Source organism: Meriones unguiculatus, chromosome 20 (assembly GCF_030254825.1).
Source record: "Meriones unguiculatus strain TT.TT164.6M chromosome 20, Bangor_MerUng_6.1, whole genome shotgun sequence".
NCBI lineage: Eukaryota > Metazoa > Chordata > Mammalia > Rodentia > Muridae > Meriones > Meriones unguiculatus.
Window position 1 is genome coordinate 38,249,637 of NC_083367.1, and position 19,963 is coordinate 38,269,599.

The 19,963-nt window shown below is 40.2% G+C and overlaps 1 protein-coding gene across 2 annotated transcripts in view; it reads right to left on the reverse strand.

The window, feature by feature from the left end:
- Positions 1–415: 415 nt before the first annotated feature.
- Positions 416–19,963, reverse strand: part of Nus1 (NUS1 dehydrodolichyl diphosphate synthase subunit) — a 28,068-nt gene continuing 8,520 nt past the window's right edge. Inside the window, exons 2-6 of one of the 2 annotated variants that reach the window (XR_002476000.2) lie at positions 10,722–10,847; positions 9,748–9,897; positions 7,160–7,221; positions 6,218–6,317; positions 416–3,023 (exon numbers count right to left, since the gene is read on the reverse strand). Coding sequence is in view for 1 of the 2 variants with exons in the window: in XM_021628052.2 (XP_021483727.1) it covers positions 2,933–3,023; positions 6,218–6,317; positions 9,748–9,897; positions 10,722–10,847 (467 nt within the window). In the remaining variant the exon portion in view is untranslated. The remainder of the gene's footprint in view (positions 3,024–6,217; positions 6,318–7,159; positions 7,222–9,747; positions 9,898–10,721; positions 10,848–19,963) is intronic. The other variant, XM_021628052.2, reaches the window with a different exon arrangement.

Below are 19,963 nucleotides of genomic sequence, written 5' to 3' on the forward strand. Positions count from 1 at the left end.
TAAAGGCATTTCCTATGAAGAGTTAAAATGTGACCTTTGGTGAATCCTGGATCTAGGTGAATACTATGCATACAAAGGTGTCTTACAATGAGGTCTTAAGAAAGGGAACACTATGCTGCATAAGACATGGCAGCTCTTCTCTTCAAATCAAAGCACTTCTTAAAAAGATACACTACATTTATTTTCAAATTAACATTCCTATGTTCACTGAAAATTTAACTTTTAGTTTCTGTGAAACCTGACAATCCCACCAAGAAAGAGCTGAATGTCACTCTATTATTAAATAAAAAGCAAAGTAAGATTGCAAATGTTTAACCAGGTAAAAATGAGAATGCATTCCAGGATTGCTATCTGGTCATACACTTCAGAATCCCCAAATGTACAGACCAAATGTAATATTCACATAATACTACAGTCCATGAAAAGAGTATATTCTTTTATTGATTTTTTTGGTTCATACATCTTTATTTCAACTTTCAATAATAAAATTCAATAAATTTGATTCCTTAATCATAAAAACTTGCTGTATACATTATTTACATGTCGCCAAAATCTACAGGCATAACAAACATCACAAGGACTTCACTGACTCTAAGCATGGGACCAACCTTCATACAGATGGGAGCAGCTAATTAACACACATTCATACATTCAAATGGGAAATTACCGATATGCACAGTGTATTTGGCACTGTTCACTAATATTGGAATATTTTGTCAGAAACAGGCATTCTTAAGCCTTAGTCACAACATACCAGAATTTGCTATTCACATTATAATCAGCTTTTCAACTTCCAACAATTAACTATTCAGTTTCAAGGCTCAATCTACAATCAGACTCCAACATGAAGTTAATCCCTCCAACCTCTTTATATGCCACACACCATCTGTTGAGTAGCTTTGATTTGGTGTCTTTTCCATTGTGGAGTGTGTCAAGGAGAAACAATTTAAAGAGAAAACCTTTAGTACACATGGACACGAAGTTCCTTGGGAGCACAAAGAGAGTTTTGATGACAGCCACCTCGGGATGATTGTGGTAGGAACTGAAGAATGCCCAGTGCTTTTCAGGTTGTGGAGACTGCATTGGCAGTTGATCTGATCTGAGACGATTCCTGAATGCTTAGATTTAAATTCAAAACCCTCAGCTTGCTTATGAAATTTTTCCTAAAGCCACGACAGTCTTGGGTCATGTGCTATGGATTTGCTTTGCTGTTACACTTCAGAAGGAAGAAAGTATAAAAACTCAACTCTTGAGGATTTTGGCTCTGTTCCAAAGGGTAACTTGGCAAACTTCATTTTAACAAACCTTGAATCCTCTTATTTCAATTGGACCCAGTAAATTTAATTTATTAAAGCTGTGCATAGTCTATAATGGCCTATCATGTTTATAAAAGGCCTTAAACTGCCTTAAATTAACCCTGCCATGTTGGAATAAAACAAGAGGAATACAAATCACACACAGCACAGGGGAACAGAAACAGAGAATTCGCTAATAACCTTTAGATACATTGTAGCTTCACACAAAATTTTGGCAATAAATTAAGACTTTAAAATTTTGTACAAAAAAAAAAAACTGAAGTGCAAAGTAATGTCACTGGACCAAAATTCATTTTAATCATTTTATTTCAAGTATAGTTTAAAAATCATAAATGGGGTTTGTAATCCAAAGCTGAAACATGTATTCTTCAGAGTCTGACAAGCAGTTCCAGACCATATTTTCCAAATCCATTTCCTTTGCTATTTTTTTCAGATTTCTGAGGCCTAGTATTTAAACCACTCTATTCTAAATGCACATGACTCTTGTATGTTTGTTGATAAAAGTTTTCTGAAAACTATCCATCAAATATAAAGAATGGTTTCTATCCAAAGATTAGTAGTGTAGAAAAAAAAAACCATTAACCTGTCAAGAATTCAATTCTGTCAGAACCAGTGCTGTTCTCTGTAATACAAGAGAACACAAAAGATCAAGTTCAGTTATGCTCAGACAAGCCCCCATCCCACTTAACCCTCATGCAGTTGTCACGAGACTAACTGGGAAGAGAAAATCCCAGTGCCACTTGAGAGGAGCAGGTTACTTCTGAGGTAAAGCTGCCTTGGTAACTTCTCACAAATGTCTATTTTAAATAAAAAGATAATGGAAACATTTTTTAAAATGCTTTGGGTACTATATACCATACTACTCATCACACAAATAAGAAAATCCAAACTGTTCTTTCGGAAGTTTTGCATCTTTAAGATGACTGCTTATTTACCTTTTTGGTTTTTAACGGCCTAATTCAGAATGTAAAAGTTTTATATTCTATACTTCAATATGATCTTTATAACCCAGAAGAGACACCAAACCAGTCCTCTCAAGTCATACTGTTTACTGTAATGAAGAAATGAAATGGACGGAAATCTGAGGATGTTCCCTTCACTCTGCAAGTGAGCAAAGTTCAACGAGTGAACATCCAGAGCCTCTGAATGCCGCTCACAATGAGAATACTTCCCCTCAGTAACTCAATATATTATTCTTAGAAATTAAAGTTTGGTCATTAAGAAAGACTAAACAAAAATTATCTCCCCCCAAAAAACAACTAGAACAGCTGTACTCACTCCCTATACTCCCCACAAAAACAGGGAAGTAGCAGGAGCTGAAGCCTTTACGCCCGAAATCTCTCCACTGCTAAGACACACACTGCTGCTACTTGCTTGAACTGTAGGTCTATATACTCCAATGTGCCCCCATTTATAAATTTATTTTCATCCACACATGCACACACACACGCACACACTCATTCGCTCTCAAGTAAGACACTTTTTTGTGTTTGTTGATAAATTATGAGGAATATGAACTAGGTGTGTACAGGGTTTTATAGGTATTTTGTAAACATCAGAGTCACTTGGGTCCTTTTCTCCAAAAGCCTGAAATCATAATACGGAGTCAGGGACCATTACTTTCCCAGACGCTGTTCACAAGCTGCATACTGCCGAAGAGCGGAGAAAAAGTCCTCGTAACTGATGTTTAGATGAGAAGGCAAAGAGCTGGAAAGAAAAAACAAAACACAAGAAGGGGATTAGATGATATACTGTAATATGGAGAGAGGGTAACCGAAAGGGAATTAGATGATACACTGTAATATGGAGAGGGGGTATCTTAGCCAAGAAAGAAAGCTAAGGGCAGAAAAAAGCAAATTATCTGCAGAATAGTTTAATCTTCTTATCAACCTCACTGAAAGATAGTTCAAGCAAACATAATCTGCCCTTCTCTATTCAAGAGAAAAGTCATTTACAGTGTGTTAGATTCACAATGCATTAATGCAGAAACCTATGTTAAGGTTAAAAAATCTGTATTAACAATGTACTCAGATTCACTGTAAGAACTTGACATGGCCACAGTGAAGCCAGGACAGTTTGTGGGAGCCAGGCTTAGGCTCAGCTAGAGCTGCATGCACTCCCACACAGTGATACAGCGAGCAACCAATCAATGAACTGTAACCACTGCCAACTGCTACAGGAACACCCACACTGTGAAGACAAGCATGTGAAAGGCATGATGAACACACTACAAGAGGGCTCCAAGTACTTTATGTGAAATAATTTTCAATAACTGACATAAAAAAAAGCCCTCTACTTTGTACATCTTCATATGAGGCTTGTATACTCAAAAATGTAAGAGTCAAACACATGGTCAGATTTACATTCAGAGTTCCACATCACACACCACAACCCCCCCCCCACACAAATATACCCTACTATAAAAACCCTCCTACCTGATCCCTGACCCTACAGTTCTCTTCCACTACAGCTCTTTACTATCCTTCCTCCAACTGCCAAGAATTTTTAAAGTGACCAACTTTCCTTCTAGTCTCTTAACATCAAATGAAAATAATAATCTCTGTTGCCAATCTTGTCCTACTGTATCTAGTCAAATGATATTTGATAGCATTCTTCCTAAAATTTGCTTCCTGTCCCCCTTAAACCTCTAGCATCCCCCATCTTCCACATTTTTAGCAACTGCCCTATTTACCAGTCTTCAGGAAGCACTGTGTGCCACTACCCTCGCTGTCTCAAATGTTACTGAATGCTTCTTGGCATGCTCACTTTAGAATTGAGATGCCTGACATCTCAGATTATCTGACATCATGGTCTTAGTCTTCTAGATGGCACACAAATACAAACAAAACTCAATAAAATATGAGTCCTAGGACAAATGCATAGACACAGGTACACTGGACAACCTGTTATGTGCTAGGTATCTGTCACCTGTGCTATTTAAATCCTCAACTCTACATTAAAATGCTCATTTAAAAAAATAACAGTAGCCAGGTGTGGTGGTGCATGCCTTTAATTCTATCACTCGAGAGGCAAAGGCAGGCAGATCTCTGTTGTGCAAGGCCAGCCTGGTCTATACAGAAATGCCAGGCCTAAAACGATCCCTATCTTAATAATAACAATAATGATAGATTAGTCCAATTTTGCCAAGCTGCATTACTGAGCTACACAGCTGAGACAAGACCTACCTGCTCTTAACAGTCTTCTCTCAGAACCACCTTCCAGATAACTTCCTGACACTGACCTGAGAAGTTCCTGGGAGGTCTTGGAAAACCTTGGTGACAATAGACACAGGCCTCTCATAGCATAACCAGGCCTGAAAAATGGACTCGACCCAGCCTGTTTACCCTTTCATCTTTGTGCAGTGAGTGAGGTGGCAGGACAGTCACCCACACTCTAACAGTGCTCTCAAGCCTCTTCACTTGATAGCTCTTTTCTTTTAGTGAACTTGCATTTCTTAAAGGGTACTTTGGAGAGATCCTTTATTTTGACAGGGTCAACCATTTCTAGGACACTGGTGATTCTTTCATTTTTTAACCTTATCCAATCACCAATTCCCTGCATACGTGTGTCCTACTAAGCAGTCCATTAAAAAGTCTACAGCCTTGAAATCATCTGCACCTCCCCTTTCTAAGTGAGGATTCCCTTTACTTTGAGATTTCCTCTCAAAACAATTCTTCCATTCAGCTTAAAACCTTGGGAGTCACTGCACTTCCTCTCTGAAGCTTTACCACAATTAGTAAAGCACTAGGGTTCGTAGTCACACTTGGTAAATAATTCTCGTAGCACAGATGATTTCTAGTATTTTTCCACTCATAATGGAGAAGTGGAATATATTTAAAGCTGTTAAGTCTCTTTTATTCTAGCCAGACGTGGTGGCACATATCTTTACTCCCAGCACTCAAGGAACAGATAGGTAGATCTGAATTTGAGGACAGCCTGGTCTACAGAGTGAGATTTCAGGACAGTCAAAGCTACACAGAAAAACCCTGTCTGGGGGAGGAGGGGAATCTTTCTTTTATTCTAAACCAGGGTCAAAAATAACACTCTTTGTTTGCTTAACTGTTTTGTTTGTTAGACAAGGTTTCAGGCTTGTCCAGAGGCTGGCCTCAACCTTCTCCCCCCGCCACCCCCGCCACCCCCCCTCAGCCTCCCAGGTACAGAAAACTAATAGGCATGCCCAACTTAACAGTTTATTTTTATAAATAAAAGCCATACTTGTTCATGAGATGTCTGTGATTTACCTGTACCTGCTGAGTCAGGCAAATTTAATGATTAAGTAGAAAGATACTATATGACCTGAAAATCTAATATACTTATTTTCTGGCCATTTAGAAGTGTGCAAACCCTATTCTATATAAGTAATTTTGTTCCCTTCATTGTCCCAAAATCATAGGTATGACTGCTTCAACTGTCTTTTTAATTTATGTTTTTCCTTAGACCTACTCTTAGGCATAATGGCCAAACTTTCCAATATTACCATTCCAGTACTAGCTACGGGTTCCAGCTGTTTCCACTCCCAGCCTACTCATTTTGTTATTAAAACCATTAGACTCTAAAGCCCTAGGCCTCGTTTCATTCACATCTCTAAACACCATTATTTCTTTTGCTTCTCTTTCCACTGTCACTGTGATATCAGGATCATGCCTGGGTATACGCCTACCTTTTCTGTTCAGCAACAACTCTAGCACTCAGATATTGCTCATTAATGATCCCCTAATATAATTACCGTCAATACCAAACATCTGCACAATCGCATACATTACTGTCTAATTCATCTACAACCCTTTATTTTGCCACTCATGCTTAAGCACCTGAAATAAAAGATGAGGTATTGCCATTAGATCTAGTACAATACTAGGATCAATGCTAGGAACAGAATCAACATACTTTCAGTTACTTACATAATCTCAGTCAATCTGATTTGCCAGGGAAGAAAGCCTAATGTGCTGTCCACAGGACCAAACTTCAACACTAAATCAGGATCAGGGAAACCATGTGAACCTTTAGAATAAAGACATACATGAAATTAACATGTACCATTTACACACAAACATGACAAGGGCTTCTGGGGCTCCCTGCCTATTGCCCTCAGAGACCTCATCTCCCAAGACCCACCCCCCTCCAAACAAATATGAGAACTAGGTTCACTCCAAATATGCAAATTCCTAAAAGTCCATCCAACTGTGCTGATTATCTTCTAAAATAATATCATTTTTCCTCTCCCAACCCTCTTTTTTCTTAACATCTTGGAAAGGACACTGCTTTGGGGGACATAACTGCTTATACTGGCCCCAGAACTGAGAAACTATAGAAAATAAAAAGCTCATAAAGAATTAGCCATCTTGGAGCTGGAGAGGTGGGTCACTGCTTACGAGCCCACAGTGTTCCTCCAGAAGACCAGAGTTCAGTTCCCAGCATCCATATCAGGCAGCTCACAACTGCTGCTCTCAGGAGTTTGACAGCTGCTTCCAGATTCCCAGAGTACCCACATTCTTGTGTTTAAAAAAACTTTAATAAAAAATAAATCTTTAAAAAAAAAAAAAGAAACACCAAAGACCACTCAGGAGGCAGAAATAGGCAGATCTCTGACTTTGAGGGCAACCTAATCTATACAGTGGCACCTTATCTCAAAAAACAAAACACAACACCAACAAAAAGAAAAGAAAGAGGAAAAGGTATCTATCTACCTCCTTTCATTCAATGCCCGTATCTTTGGTAGGGAACCTGAAAAACCAATTCCTAGCCACCCATATAAATGTCTTCAATGTTCCCTAGAGCTCCAACAGCATTCAGAGAAACAAGAGGTGGACCCTGGCCTCAATAGTACATGAACATTTTTCTACCTGTATTATGAATTCACTTCCATGAGACCTGGCTGGAGGAGGGGCAGATATGGATGTTTCATCTGTGAAAATAAAGTCTACACAGTAGTTGGTACAACAATTACGACCCTATAATCCAAGAGACCCATGTTCTAACAGTTGCTGCCCTATAATCCAAGAGACCCATGTTTCAACAGTTGCTGTGTACTCAGTTCTGTCACAACTCCTCTGGTTCAAAAATCTCTCCAAGGATCAGTCCTTCTGTGACAAGTAAGAGATCAGAGCTGGTAATGGGGCAGGATTAGCCCAACACCAAAACCAAGAGGAGATGGGGAAGACTGGATTACACAAGTTCACCCAGTAGTAATACCCATCATTTCTCTGACAAAGTCCCTTTAAAAGTTCATGCTATTAAAGAAATGTTCAACATCCTTAGTCATAAGGGAAATGCAAATCAAAACGACCCTGAAATTTCACCTTACACCCATCAGAATGGCTAAGATCAAAAACTCAAGTGACAACACATGCTGGAGAAAGGGGAACCCTCCTCCACTGCTGGTGGGAATGTAAACTTGTACAACCACTCTGGAAATCAATCTGGCGCTTTCTCAGACAACTAGGAATAGCGCTTCCTCAAGATCCAGCCATACCACTCCTAGGCATATATCCAAAAGGGGCTCAAGTACACAATAAGGACATTTGCTCAACCATGTTTGTAGCAGCTTTATTTGTAATAGCCAGAAGCTTGAAAGAGCCCAGATGCCCCTCAACTGATGAATGGATAAAGAAATTGTGGGACATCTACACACTGGAGTACTACTCAGCAATGAAAAATAAGGAAATCATGAAATTTTCAGGTAAATGGTAGGACCTGGAAAGGATCATCCTGAGCGAGCTGTCCCAGAAGCAGAAAGACATACACAGTATATACTCACTCATATAGACATATAATATAGTATAAACCTACTAAAATCTGTACAACTAAAGAAACTAATCAAGAGGGAGGACTCTTGCTAAAATGCTCAATCCCTATCCAGAAAGGCAAAGAGGATGAACATCAGAAGGAGAAAACAGGGAACAAATCAGGAGTCTGACACAGAGGACCTCTGAAAGGCTCTGCCTGCAGACTATCAAAGCAGATGCTGAGACTTATGGCCAACCTTTGGGCAGAGTGCAGGGAACCTTATGAAAGAAGGGGGAAACAGCAAGATCTGCAGAGGATAGGAACTCCACAAGGAGAGCAACAGAACCAAAAAATCTGAGCACAGGGGTCTTTCCTGAGACTGATACTCCAACCAAGGACCATGCATGGAGAGAACCTAAGACACCTGCACAGATGTAGCCCATGGCAGTTCAGTGTCCAAGTGGATTCCATAGTAAGAGGAACAAGGTCTGTCTCTGACATGAACTGATTGGCCTGCTCTTTAATTACCTCCCCCTGAAGGGGGAGCAGCATAACCAGGCCACAGAAGAAGACAATGCAGCCACTCCTGATGAAACTTAATAGACTAGGATCAGAAGGAAGGAAAAAAAGACCTCCTCCCTATCAGTGGACTTGGGGAGGGGCATGTGTGAAGAGGGTGGAGGAAGGGAGGGATTGGGACAGGAGGAGTGAGGGAACCACAGGGGGGGTACAAAGTGAATAAAGTGTAATTAATAAAGAATTAAAAAAAAAGCAAAAAGAAAAAGTTCATACTAGACACATATGAAACACTGAAACCAAACTCACTGCTACATACAAAGCAGTTCTCTTCTGAGAGATGGAAGAGAGAGGTGCCTGATAAATGTGGAGCTAACAGATCTTCATTTAAAAAAAAAAAAAAGTCTTAAAATAACTCAACAAAACCAGTCTTTCAAGAGCAGTGGATACTGTCCAAAGGCAGGCAATTACCATTTAAAACTACAATTGTTAAAGCAGATAAGAGTTTCAACTAAGAACTTGTTTTCTTGTTTGGGACTGTTCCAAACCCAGGCACCTCTAACCCCAATTAACTGCAGAAAGAGCGCCTGGAGGGGATTTGCTTCTCACTGCCCTGATGTGGACAGAAATGACAGCTGGAAGGTACCTGTAGCAGAGAACAATCAAAGTCCATAGTTTTGCTAGCTACAAGTGTGAAACTTAAGGGGACTGATGAATAGCACCACTCACAGTTCTACTGGGTTGAGGATACAGGCTCAATGTCCAGACACTAACAGAAGAGCCTGGAAATGGCGCTCACATAAAATCCTTCAGCCATGACTATATGGCAAAATCCCCACATGGAGGGAAGGACAAAAGGAAAGCATGGGAAGAAAGCCCAGTGTAAAGACAGGGCCAGGACAACGTGCTCCACCAATCATTCTTACCACTGCCCATGTGCCAATTCACATACCCAAAATAAAATAAAAAAGACTTTTCTTTAGAACTGTAAGTGGTTCAGCAATAAAAGCCTCCCTTTCTCCCCACCCCAAGATGGTGTCTCACTATGTAGTACTGCTTAGCTAGCCTAGACCCCAAAGATCCGCCTGCCTCTGCCTCCTGAATGCTGGGATTAAAGGTATGAACCACCAGGGCGGGCAAAACCCAGGTTTACTTTCATCTGTGTCTTGGGGAAACATTTCTTACTTACTAAGTAAGCCATCTAGTAGATCTACATCCAGATCTGTGGGTTTCCTTTGCTGCTGGGCTACTAACTGGCAGAAGTCCTGGGCAGCTCTCACGATATCCGCTTTTCCATCTTCTGGGGACAGCACCTTCACTGCCGAAGGGCAATTTAAAACTAGAGAGGAAAAAAAACAGACACTATAATAGGTAAAGCACACTTTTCCATATTTATTTCAAAATCAGTTTAATGAAATAAGCTCAAACCAAAGATACAATTGTGATAACTAGGAACCACTCAAGCCCTTCAGTGTCAGTATCCAAACACACCTGCTAGTCACCTCTGAACAGAGCCATGCACCCCAGGTCTATTAGATAGATAGATAGAGAGAGAGAGAGAGAGAGAGAGAGAGAGAGAGAGAGATCAGGCCTATTTTTATGCAGCACTGTTTCCAAATCCTAAAAGTAACTTTGTACAATGAATAAACCATCTACAAGAGGCTGCCTTCAACTTCTGCTTATCTAAAAATGCCATCTACACCCATAGTCAATTTAGTTATAACATTAAAGAGAACTACAGACTAAAGAACTGTCTTTCAGTGATTTTGTGTGCCCTGTCCATATGCGCATCTGACTCTGGAAGCTGCTTTAGAACTGTTAGAACCCTAGATAACTGATAGCAATGCAAAAGTATTACTTATAAACCTTCTTTCATATTACCCTGTACAAAAAGCAGTTTTGCATGATTCATAAACTCACTATTTTAAATGTATCTGTTCCTGGGCATCGCTGTTCACAGGACTATAAAATCTGCCTGGTTAAATACATTCTTTAATGTGGATTCGTTTTTTTTTTAATGTCAATTGTTATTTTATCATTTTCTGAAAACTATCTTCTACCAAGATAATTTATTGATAATAAAGAACAACAGAGCAAGACTAAAGAATGTGACAAAATCTGACCTGAAACCTGTCGTGTGTCCAAATGCCCATACACACTTACCTTGATCGTCTTTGTCGTTACTATTTGCAAACTCTGGTGAACATTTGGAACAATCTAGGCCCAAAAGTTCCTGTTGTTGTTTTAAAATTTCATCCATCAATCTGGAATTATTTCTCTTGAAAATACCTTAAAAAGAAAATTATGAGCAAATAAATCACGACCAGGTAAGGTGATGCTCTTCAATGACTGATAGATTTCTGCTGTGGATGCAACAACAGACCAGAAATAAATTTCAAGTGAATCAGTAATGACTAGTCTCAAACTAGGATATAAAAGGAAAGCATGACATCAGCACTGGTTAATACAAGTCTGGTTTTTGGCTCAGTCAGAAAAGGAGCAAGGGCTAGCTGCTTGGAAGCATCTTGAATATGTGAACAGGACAAAGACCTGGGAAGGTTTTAAGAGGCTTTACTTGAGACCTTTATTTACATACTAGGAAACTGAAATTCAGCATCTGGAAGGGGTTGGTCTAAGAATGCCTTTGGTCCTGATTCCCAGTCTAACATCTTTTCTTTGCAGGTTTATTATATACAGTAAATGTTACTGCCTCAATTTGATTTCTTTTTTAATAAGAGAAAGTAGTTCAAGTTATGTGCAGAGAAAAAAAATTAAGTGCAAAATTTAGAAAATTTAAATCGAAAATCACATGATCATCTACTTAGAGACCAAAAAGTCATTTGACAAATTCCAACACCATTCATGTTTAAAGTCAAGGCACATACCTAAACATAGTAAAGACAATATACAGCAAGCCTATAGTCAACATCAAACTAAACAGAAAGAAACTTAAATCAATCCCACTGAAATCAGGGATAAGGCAAGGCTGCCCACTCTCTCCATATCTATTCAATATAGTACTGGAAGTTCTAGCTAGAGCAATAAGACAATTGAAGGAGATCAAGGGGATACAATTTGGAAAGGAAGATGTCAAAGTATCACTATTTGCAGATGATATGATAGTATACATGAGTGACCCCAAAAATTCTACCAGGTAACTCTTTCAGCTGATAAACAAAATTAACTGGATACAAAATTAACTCAAAATAATCAGTAGCCCTCCTGTATACAAAAGACAAAAGGGCTGAGAAAAAAATTAGAGAACTACACCCTTCACAATAACCACTAGCAACATAAAGTACCTTGGGGTGACTCTAACCAACCAAGTAAAAGACCTGTTTGAAAAAAACTTCAAGTCTCTGAAGAAAGATATTAAAGAAGATATCAGAAGATGGAAAGATCTCCCATGCTCAAGGACTGGTAGGATTAAGATGGTGAATATAGTCATCTTGCCAAAAGCAATCTACTGATTCAACGCAATTCTCATCAAAATACCAACACAATTCTTTACAGACCTTGAAAGAAAAATTCTCAACTTCATATGGAAAAACAAAAAAACCCAGAATTGCTAAAACAATCCTGTACAATAACAGATCATCTGGAGATATCTCCATCCCTGATCTCAAGCTGTACTACAGAGCAATAGTAATAAAAAATAGTAATAAAAACTGGCATAGAAACAGAACGGTGGATCAATGGAATAAAACAGAAGACCCAGAAATAAACCCACACACCTACAGATACTTGATTTTAGACAAAGAAGCCAAAACCATACAATGGGAAAAAAAAGACAGCATCTTTAACAAATGGTGCTGGTCTAACTGGATATATACATGTAGAAAAACACAAATAGATCTATATTTATCACCCTGCACAAAACTAAAATACAAATGGATCAAAGACCTCAACATAAAACCAGACACACTAAATCTGTTAGAAGAAAAAGTGGGGCAGAGCCTAGGACTCATTGGCACAGGAGACAACTTCCTAAACAGAACACCAACAGCACAGGCTCTAAGATCAACAATCAATAATTGGGACCTCATGAGATCAAAAACCTTCTGTAATGCAAAGGACACTGTCATCAGAACAAAAGAACAGCCTACAGACTGGAAAAGGATCTTCACCAATAAAGAACTCAAGAAGTTAAACAGTAAAAAAATCAAGTAATCCTGTACTAAACAGAAAATTCTCAATAGAGGAATTTCGAATGACAGAGAAACACTTAAAGAAATGTTCAACATCCTTAGTCATCAGGAAAATGCAAATCAAAATGACCCTGAGATTTGACCTTACACCCATCAGAATGGCTAAGATCAAAAACCCAAGTGACAATACATGCAGGAGAGGATGTGGAGAAAGGGGAACCCCCTCCTCCATTGCTGGTGGGAATGTAAACTTGTATAACCACTTTGGAAATCAATCTGGTGCTTTCTCAGACAATTATGAATAGCGCTTCCTTCCTCAAGATCCAGCTATACCACTCCTAGGCATGTATCCAAAAGATGCTCAAGTACACAACAAGGACATTTGTTCAATCATGTTCATAGCAGCTTTACTTGTAATAGCCAGAATCTGGAAACAACCCAGATGCCCCTCAACTGAGGAATGGATACAGAAATTGTGGTACATTTACACAATGGAATACTACTCAGCAATTAAAAACAAGGAAATCATGGAAGTTTGCAGGTAAATGGTGGGAACTAGAAAAGATCATCCTGAGTGAGGTATCTCAGAAGCAGAAAGACACACATGATATATACTCACTTATAAGTGGATATTAGACATATAATATAGGATAAACATATTAAAATCTGTACACCTAAAAAAGCTAAGCAAGAAGGAGGACCCTGGCTGAGATGATCAATCCTCACTCAGAAAGGCAAATGCAACAGACATCAGAATAGGGAGAAAGCAGGGAACAGGACAGGAACCTATCACAGAGGGCCTCTGAAAGATTCTACCCAGCAGGATATCAAAGCAGATGCTGAGACTCATAGCTAAACTTTGGGCAGGGTGCAGGGAGTCTTATGAAAGAAGGGGGAGAAAGAAAGACCTGGAGGGGACAGGAATTTCACAAGGAGAGCAACAGAACCAAAAAATCTGGGCACAGGGGTCTTTTCTGAGATTGATACTCCAACCCAGGACCATGCATGGAGAGAACCTAGAACCCCTACACAGATGTAGCCCATGGCAGTTGAGTCTCCAACTGAGTTTCCCTAGTAAGGGGAACAGGGACTGTCTCTGACATGAACTCAGTGGCTGGCTCTTTGATCACCTCCCCCTGAGGGGGAAGCGGCCTTACCAGGCCACAGAAAAAGACAATGCAGCCATTCCTGATGAGACCTGATAGACTAGGGTCAGAGGGAAGGGGAGGAGGACCTCCCCTATCAGTGGACTTGGGGAGATGAGGGAGACAGGGTGGGTTGGGAAGGGAATGAGGGAGGGGACTACAGCTGGAATACAAAGTGAATATACTGTAATTAATATAAAAAAATTTAAAAAGAAAATTTAAATCAAAGTACAGGAAAAAAAAGTTTTTGCTCTTCCAACCATACACAGACGCTAATGTGTTACCATCACATCCCTTACAATGAAAATAAAACTATGTAGCACGCATTTAATTATCTAACTTATAAAGAAAATTAGAAGTGGGGGTAGGGGTGAATGGGTCAGAAAGAGAAGGGAAGAAGGGGAAGACTTATCCATGTAAAAGCAGTATGATGGTTCTCACAGGTAGTGGTATTATTCGAAAATATTAGGATGTGGTGGCCTTGTTGAAATAGTTGTGGCTTTCTTAGAGGTAGTGTGCCACTGGCGGTGGGTTTTTGAGCTCTCAGAAGCTGAAGCTAGGCCCAGTGGTTCACTCTCCTTCCGGCTGCCTGTCTATCCAGGTGTAGATCTCATAACTACTTCTCCAGCACCATGTCTGCCTGCATGCAACCAGGCTTCCCACCATGATGATAATGGACTAAACCTCTGAAACATAAACTAGCTCCAACGAAGAGAAAACTGACAAAGACAAGGAGTAATAAAAAGCAGTATATTCTAAAGGAAAAGGGCTTAGTAGAAGAAGCAAGACTTAGGGGCCCACAAGGTATCTCAGCATTTGGACAAAGATGCTTGCTATGAGTTTAATCCCAAAAGCCCACACGGTGGAAAAAGCCAACTCCCACAATTGTCTTCTGACCTGCTCATACATGCTCTGGCACATATTCACTGACAAACAACCACACACACACACACACACACACACACACACACACACACAAATAAATAAATAATAAATAAATAAATAAATAAATAATGTAGGACTTTTTTTTTTTAAGCAAGATTTGAGCTACACTGAATCTAGGAAATAAAAAAGATGTATACAGTGAGGGCATTAAGACAGGGTAAATGAGGCTGGAGAGATGGCTCAGAGGTTAAGAACACTTGCTGTTCTTCCAAAGGTCCTGAGTTCAATCCCAGCAACCACATGGTGGCTCATAACCATCTATAGTAAGATCTGTTGTGCAGGCAGAATGTTGTATAAATAATAAATAAACCTTTAAGGAAAAAAAAAAAGATAGGGCAAATGCTAAGACTAAGCATAGCCTGGAATGTGTGAAATACACACAAAGGCTGCTGATGCAAATATTATGAGAAAAGGAGTGGGGCGAGGCTAATTTTTATTTCATACTGCTTGCCAAATATGTATCCAACAGTTTACAAGCAATGTAGAGATAGGCAGCAGACCACTACAGGATTCCACACATAATGCAGTTATGCAAAGGTGCTATAAACAATCTTGCTACCTTGAAGGCATCCCAGAGCCTCCTGCATTCTAGGAAAACACTCTAATGCCACATGCTCGGTTCTGCCCAGAGCTTGCGTCTCCTTGCCTCTGCCTCCATGGTGCTGGAATCCCAGGTATGGATGGTATACTCAGTCACCAAAGTAGACCCTAGCTCGTCCCAGTCTTTACTTTTCCCTTCTCAACTTCTCTGATGCACTGGCATCAGCATCTGCTTCCTTTCGCCCTCTCTGTTGATGGTAAACCATCAGTGCTCCCTGAACATCTTCCTTTTCCTTTCCACTGAACCCTTTGTCCTCCTACCACCCCAAATGGACAGAACTCCTCAGCTGGCTCACTGCCCATGTACAGTGAATGAGTCTGGTCAATGAGAAATCTTTAAACCACTAGGGGGCAGGACAAGGGGAAAATAAGCATGGCACAATTTAGGGTGCATATTAAAAGGTATGCCAAGAAACCTAGTAAGAAAATAATGCAGCATGTCTGTAAAATTAATGTAAAGGCATCCATGTTGGATAAACATTCAAATTTTAAGTAAGAAGGTATTGTTTTGTTGCTAATATGTCCAGGTGACTCCAACGCCCACTTCTACCTTGAAGGTCTGTAAACAAGTAAACATGAGCAGAGTGAACACTTGGTAGTGTGTCTTAAAAGGCTGGCCCTCAAAACAACTGGAGCAAATCGGGCATAGAGGAGCACACCGCAGCTCACACCTGTAACACCAGCACTTAGGAAGCTAAGACAAGTATGGTCACTGTGGGTTTGAAGCCAGCCTAGTCTAAATCCAAGATAGCTTGGCAACAGCTTAAGGCTGAGACCTCATCTAAAAGGGGGTGGAGGGCTGTAATAGTAAGCCTAAGACGAATGCATTTCGGGTTAAGACATGGAGAACAGGCACAGTGAAAGCTGTAAATGGATGACAAAGGTGGGTGGGCAGGTGGGAAGGCTTGCAGTTCTGTTTCTAAGACAGCATGACCTCTCACCTCTACTCTGTAGCATCATCACCCTCACGCCACTAATAAGCTAAGACCCCTGGCTCCTCTACAGCAATGGTTTCTACACCCTCGTTCCTTTTGTCCACTGTCACTGCAGTTTCTGGTCACCACAGCCTTCTGTGTGACCTCACAAATACCTTCCAGCAGGTTTCCCTGCCCTTTCAGCATGTTTCATGGGGCTACCAGATTACTTGGCCTTGGGTATATCTTGGTTCATTCCAACTTCAGCATCTTCAAAGCTCCAAAATGTAATAAACCAATCAATATAAACACTGCTGTCTATGCTTCCACAGAAAACAGGTAAAAATAATACATGGTTAGGAAATAAGTCAACCTATTTCTTTGTAGCTCTATAATTAGCAAAATTAAGAACTGCCTTATGCTTCTCGAACAGATGGAGTCACCCCAACCCCTATCCTTTGTGTGACCTCACTGGCTTACCCTTGTACAATTCTCCCAATTCTTAACAGGGAAGCTGAAGCGTCATTCCTCTCCTGAGACCTTTCCAGTGTCCCATTCTTCCCCCAGCTCCTCTAGTGAATTTTGTTCAAATGCCTTCATAAACTTAATATTGCATTTTATAAAGTAGCACTAACTTAACTAACATCTCCACTGCTGAAATGCATTCCTACCTGTGAGTTGCTACAGTAGTCATCTCTTTCCCCAAGTCAGCTTCCATATAAAAGAAGCTCAGGGTTTACCTAGTAAATTATCAGTGCACAAAGTCCAACTAACAACAAAGCCTAAAGGGACAGATCACTGAATGGAAACTTTGGTTTCCAGGAACCTCTCAACACAAACAGACACTTCCTGCTTGCATGCAGAATTCACAAGAAAGAGCAGTAGAGCTGGACAATAACAAAGTCTCTCTATAAAGACTTTGAAGAAACTTAGAACCTTGCTCTGGGCTGAACTGATCAGACATGTCTAACAGCTAAAATAGTTTCTGTCTGAGGCTTACATGAAACAGACAATGAGGAAAATGATTCCTAATGCTGCAGAGCTCGGCCCCTATAGCTGATCTTATTCTATGGCATTTATTTCATCCATAAAGTATATAAGTACTGCTGGCTTTCGTTTCTCTGTAGCAATCACAGCCTACAAACGTCACATGATACACAAGAAAGGCCACAAGACAGAAGGCTGGCTTTGACTGACATAGATTTTCCACATAGCACAAGGCATGTGGAAGGTTTTTTTTCTCATGTTATAATCTACCTTATTTGCCTCCTACAACTTAAACTGACTGATCTAAGAAGATGGAATGAAAAAGATAAGCCCTTATTTCCATTTGGAGTTAACCAATTTAAGGAAAACCCAATTTTGAGAAAACAGTAGTATTATAATTTAACTATTTATTTTAAGCCAAACTTGGTGGTGAATGACTATAATCCCAGCAGTTAGGAGGCTGTGGCAGAAGGACTGAGAATTCAGAACCAGCCTGAGATACATAATAAGACTGAAAAAAAAAATTATCCTACCCTTTAACCATTGGGAAATACTCTGGATGGTCAAGCAATTGTCCTTAGGTGTTAAAGGATTTGATCTGAAATCTAGGTCTAAAGACTACTCATTCAGTATTTATTATAGTTGGTGTATGGGTGCACTCTCCATGTTTATACAAGTCAGAGGACAACTGTGTAGAGCGGATTTTCCACTTTGCCAAGGGTTCTGTCGATGCAACTTAGGTTGTCAGGTGTAGCAGCAATCACATTAGCTGGGCTGTCTGAGCCCACAAGGATTAACTTTTGAAAAATCGAGAACTATGGTACATGGTGGTTTGAACGAGAACGTTCCCCTCTCCCGGGACTGATGTATTTGAACAGCTGGTCCTCAAATAGTGACTCTGTGTGGGGAGGCTTAGGAGGTGTGGTCTTGCTGTAGGAAGAATGCCACACAGGAGTATCACAGCAACAGAAGTAGCTATCACATAGCACTTTTCTTTATTTATTTATTTTTCTAAAGACTTGAGAAGGTTCACAGGGCACAGAAGTATTCTTGCAAAATAAGCTGGGAATCTAAGGTAGGTTTTGTAATGATGTAAGGAATTTCCATTTTGTTCCTCTATAACTATGTTACAAAGGCTTGAATTCCCAGAGGAATATCAACAGAAAAGGTTCGTGAAAGACTGAAAACACATGCATGTACATAAGGACACACACATCCAATTTCCATGAAAGAAAAACACTTATTCTACAAAGGTTGCATCTTGGGGTGGGGGGAAAGTAGGTGCTGTGTGTGTGTGTGTGTGTGGGGGTGTGGGTGTGTGCGTGTGCGTGCATGTGCATGTGTGTGTTTCTTGATAAACATGAGCTATGTGCTTTGGGAGCTGTGTTTCTTTTTATATTCTAAGAAATGTTTGTAACTGTGGTTCTAAAAACTAAATGCAAAGTTTAGACAACAAGAAAATGTTCTCTGACCTTCCACCATAACACACTGGAATGTTCCTACCCTACCCCTTAATAACACACGTGTTCCTTCTGCTTTTGGACATGTGCCTGGTGCATGTCTAAACCCAACACTCCTGTAGTCAGTGGCCACGCAGTTTGTACTGCTCTGTCACTGATGCACCATATAGCCTTCCTTGCTTCATTCTCTTGGATCTCTCAGTCATGGTATGTTACCAAAAACGTTTTGGCCGATTCTCTTCCGGTCTCAAAATAGAGAAGTTGGTATTTATGGCTCTGGAAAATGTAGTTCAGAGGTAGAACACTGGCCTAGCATGCTCTAAGGCCCTGGTTTTGAATCTCAGGTACCACAAACATCAGCCAAACATGAAATCAGGATTTCCTCAGAGGCTGGCTATTATAGAGATAGCTCTGTATATTCTCTGAGCATTCACAGTCCATCTTTTAAAGGAAAGAGGAATACCAATATGAACATTAACAAGAAAGTGGAGAGTGTTGCCCCAGTTGACTTAATTATCATTTTGGCACAGCCAAGAGTCACCTGCAAAGTTTCAACTGAGGGGTCACACAGATCAGACTGACCTATGGACATGTCAGTGGGAGACTCACTTGATTGGTAGCAGCTACAGGAAGGTACAGCACACCATGAGTGGCACCATTCCCTAAGATGGTCCTAGGCCCAAAGAAGGTAGCTAAGCTCGAGCCTATGATAGAACCAGCAGGCTTCAGGTTGAGTTCATGCCCTGACTTCCTCCAATGATGAACTGTAAATTTTAAGTATAAACCAAATAAACCCTTTCCTACTCTGAGTTGCTTTTGGTCACAGTGCTTTATTACAGCAACAGAGATGAAACCGAAACTGGGATATCATGTGAGAAAAGAGAAACTGAAAAGAATACAACTCAAGGAGGTGGCAAATTAGTCCAGGTAGTGAATAAAGCATTCTAAGTACAATAGGAATCTACTAGAGTGTTTTCTTCAGAGTTTGAACGAGGTTATATAAAAATAAAACAGACTACAGCCAGGCATTGTGTATACCTATCATATCACATTAAGCCTGGGATGCTAAAAAATGTTGAGTTCAAGGTCCCCTTCGACAACATAGTGAACTCAAAGCTAGCCTGAGCTAGAGCGAGATGCTTTCTCAGAAAAATATCAAGAGCTAAAAACAGCATGGTGGCTGAGTACTGACAGGTCTTCAACCTC